The 3,277-nt window shown below is 45.1% G+C and overlaps 1 protein-coding gene across 1 annotated transcript; it reads right to left on the bottom strand.

The window, feature by feature from the left end:
* Positions 1-1,556: 1,556 nt before the first annotated feature.
* Positions 1,557-2,879, bottom strand: LOC103985239 (uncharacterized). The gene is made up of 4 exons (XM_009402882.3): positions 2,241-2,879; positions 2,009-2,155; positions 1,798-1,917; positions 1,557-1,727 (listed from the first exon to the last, which is right to left on the bottom strand). The coding sequence occupies exons 1-4, from the start codon at positions 2,859-2,861 to the stop codon at positions 1,668-1,670; spliced, it is 948 nt and encodes a 315-aa protein (XP_009401157.3). The 5' UTR covers positions 2,862-2,879; the 3' UTR covers positions 1,557-1,667.
* Positions 2,880-3,277: the final 398 nt, after the last annotated feature.

Below are 3,277 nucleotides of genomic sequence, written 5' to 3'. Positions count from 1 at the left end.
TCAATCATAAGAAGAAAATGCATTGCAGCAGTATATATATATACATATATAAATATATATATATATACATATATATATACATATATATATATATATACATACATATATATATATATACATATATATATATATATACATATATATTTATACATATATATACATATATATATATACATATATATATACATATATATATATACATATATATATACATATATATATACATATATATATACATATATATATACATATATATATATATATATATACATATATATACATATATATATATATATATATATATATATAAAGATGAAACATCGAATATATCTAGCCCTGACCTCTTCTGGAATCGGTGGCTTCGGCTCTGTCGAAAATGGAATTAAAAAAAAATTAATATTTAAAAATTACTCTTTAATACCCGCCCTCCTTTTCTTCTTCTTCTTCTTCTTTCTCTGAGCATGAGTTGACGATGGAGAGTGCTAAAGAGCGTCGGTGTTGATAGGGTGCTTGCCAGATTCATTTTTGGTTAAAACCGAATGGAACTGTGGTAGATCAAATAACAAACATTAATGATTCAAGAAAAACCTTCTCTCGACGACCGTGAGGATCCATCCACTGTTGTTACGATGCAAACCAAACCACTCCACTCCTCCGGGCTTCACCTTCTTCTGCTGCAGCTTTACTAACATAAACCGTGTGTAGAAATGGTGCGACATTGCTCGTGAAATCAATCCGAAACAAGGATCAGTTTTTGTTCTAATTTTTCTCTTAATTTTATTTACTGTAACACCTTATTTAATTTATTTTCTTTGTTCACTAACATTAAAGTAAATGGCTCCATCCATGTCGACGCATTCTGGCGATTAGCATATCATTTTACGTACTTAATATATCTTATATCTAAATCCATAAAGAGACGTCCGAGTTCTAATAATACGATTTGCACTCATACGAAATGAATAATCCCACTAACCATTAATTAATTGGTTGACTAAACAAGGAAAGAAGAAGTAAAACGATCCCATTGGAGCTTACAAATCTTGTGCGTAATAACTTTAAAATTATCCTTCCATAGACTTTCGAGAAATTAATGCATAGTATTATTGTTTTCTCTTCGAAACAACCGATCGGAAATTGGCGAACCAATGTTATGGACCCACCGAGACCCGTCTCCCAGTTGGAAGTCAAGTGGTACCCACATCGGGACCCACTTGTGGTACCCAGGGTTTTTGCCGTCCAAATCATTAAACCAATACCAAAACTAGTGGAGAATTTGGGGTCATGTGTTTTCCTTCCTACTGACAGCCATCCGATCACTCCACTAAATTAGAATAGCCGATAATTTTGTTTCGCAAATCTCGAGCGACAAACAAAAGAGTCTGTATATACAGCTTAAATTGTTGATAATATTTAATGAACAGCAACTATCATATGCTACGACTTGTGTTTGTTAAGCTACCGCGGCAAAAAACAACATACTTCATCTCTGACTTCGAATTAATTGCATCGACTTGAATCCGATTAATTATTTTTGTTTTTTTTGTTTTGTGTCTAACTGAAAAGAGGACAAAAGCAAAAAAACTAGATGTAATTATTGACGAGAGAAGCCTCAAAATGAGCCCCTTGCAGTGGGCAATGGCTTCATGAGAGGTAGAGACGAGCTACTAAAGCTGGCGAAGGCCGTACTTGGTCAGTATCTTCATGAATTGACCTCTGGAAAGCGGCTGCAAGCAGAAGACAGCATTAGAGATCTGTGATGATGATGATGATGATGTTGTTGTTGAGCTAATGTACCTTGGCTTCGAAATGGTCGGCACCAGCTTCGAGGAAGGAGTCCCTGTCGGACTGCAGGGTGTTCCCGGAGAGAGCTACGATGGGAGTCGTCACTCCCAGTGATCGGAGCTGCCTGGTGGCCTGTTGCAGGCAGAGTGGGATGCATGCATGAATACAGAGGACGACAGGAACGAGAGATCCAAATGTTGCAGCATGGCGAGGAGGAACTTACCTCGTGACCATCCATGACAGGCATCTCCTTGTCCATGAGGATGAGATCGTAGGCTCTTCCCTGCCTGATGAGTTCCACTGCAACTCTGCCATTCTCTGCTTCCTCCAATCCCATGCCCATCTCCCTCGTCAGCCTTCTCACCACCACCTGCGGCGGCACGGCGTGACCCGTCACAAACGCATCGATCCAAGCTACACTCATCTACGAAGAAGAAAGGGAGGGGAGGTCGTACCCGGTTGACTTCGTTATCTTCCACGAGCAGCACTCTCCGACGCTGGCTGCCGCCGGCCACCATCGCCATGTAGCAGAAGCAGGAGGACGGCAGCGGAGGAGGATGCAGCGGGAATGGCGTCCGTGGCCAGAGGAGGAAGACGCCCATTATATCCTGTTTCTTGCTTGTCGTCGACGCCGGCTCCCTGAAGCGTATCCGTGGCCGTACACCTGCGATACCTCCCACGCGGCAGCAAGAACAGTGTGTCAAATGCCGGATATGGCAATGGCCCTCCTCCCACTCCATTAATGCTCTCACCAGGGAGCGACGTGGCTCCACCGCGTGACCCCGGCGGTGGTGGGGGAGACACCCGGGGCCGCTTCCCAGCCGCACGCTGGCAGTGCTGATGCTTCCACGGGGCGGGGCCCGGCGGCTTCTCGGAGCGGAGTCTGGCGCCCACTGACATGCCATGCAAGGAAAATGAGGGAAGGGTATAAGCAAAATAAGCCCAACAAAGGAGCAACTGCTCCCGTAAGTGGAGAGATTGGGAACACCGGGGTTGCTTCTCCTACTGCTCTCGCGACAATGAGGCAAAGGAGCTGAAGCATCCATGTGCTGCTGCTTCTCTTCGTCTGCAGTCATGCATACTTCGACGCCTGCGTCCATGGCCTGATATCTTTCTCGAACGGGAAGCAAAGCTAAAATTTAGTGGTAGAAGAAGAAAGGATTGGGGAGTTGGACCCCGAGGAACACGGCAACGTCAAATCCCCCGCGCCATATCCCGAGCAGGATATCCTCACTGTTCACGTAAGAGGAGAGGAGGGCGCACGAGGCTTCGTGCGGACGAGTCATCAGACGTCCGTACGGGGAGAGGGGATCTTTGTGTGGCGGCGAAAGGAAAAGATTTCGCGGCGGCGGCGAATCCGGGTCGGATCCTGCCGCGGCCGCACGGACGATGCCGTCGGAGGTCCTTTTGACGTCCTCCCCACCCTGAAAACGAGACCGCGGAGGACAGTGAGCCGGCGATCAGGCGGACGTTGATTCTGACCGTGGCCTCA

Source organism: Musa acuminata, chromosome BXJ2-5, assembly GCF_036884655.1.
Source record: "Musa acuminata AAA Group cultivar baxijiao chromosome BXJ2-5, Cavendish_Baxijiao_AAA, whole genome shotgun sequence".
Taxonomy (NCBI): domain Eukaryota; kingdom Viridiplantae; phylum Streptophyta; class Magnoliopsida; order Zingiberales; family Musaceae; genus Musa; species Musa acuminata.
The sequence above is the reverse complement of the archived record's forward strand: the minus strand, read 5'-3'. Positions and strand labels throughout refer to the sequence as shown.

Excerpts from the sequence above, each read along its gene's own strand:
- LOC103985239 (XM_009402882.3), bottom strand. The coding sequence starts at position 2,861 with ATGACTGCAGACGAAGAGAAGCAGCAGCACATGGATGCTTCAGCTCCT. Across the intron at positions 1,918-2,008 it reads CTGTCATGGATGGTCACGAG|GCCACCAGGCAGCTCCGATC; the intron begins GTAAGTTCCTCC and ends TGCCTGCAACAG. Across the intron at positions 1,728-1,797 it reads CCGACCATTTCGAAGCCAAG|CCGCTTTCCAGAGGTCAATT; the intron begins GTACATTAGCTC and ends TTCTGCTTGCAG.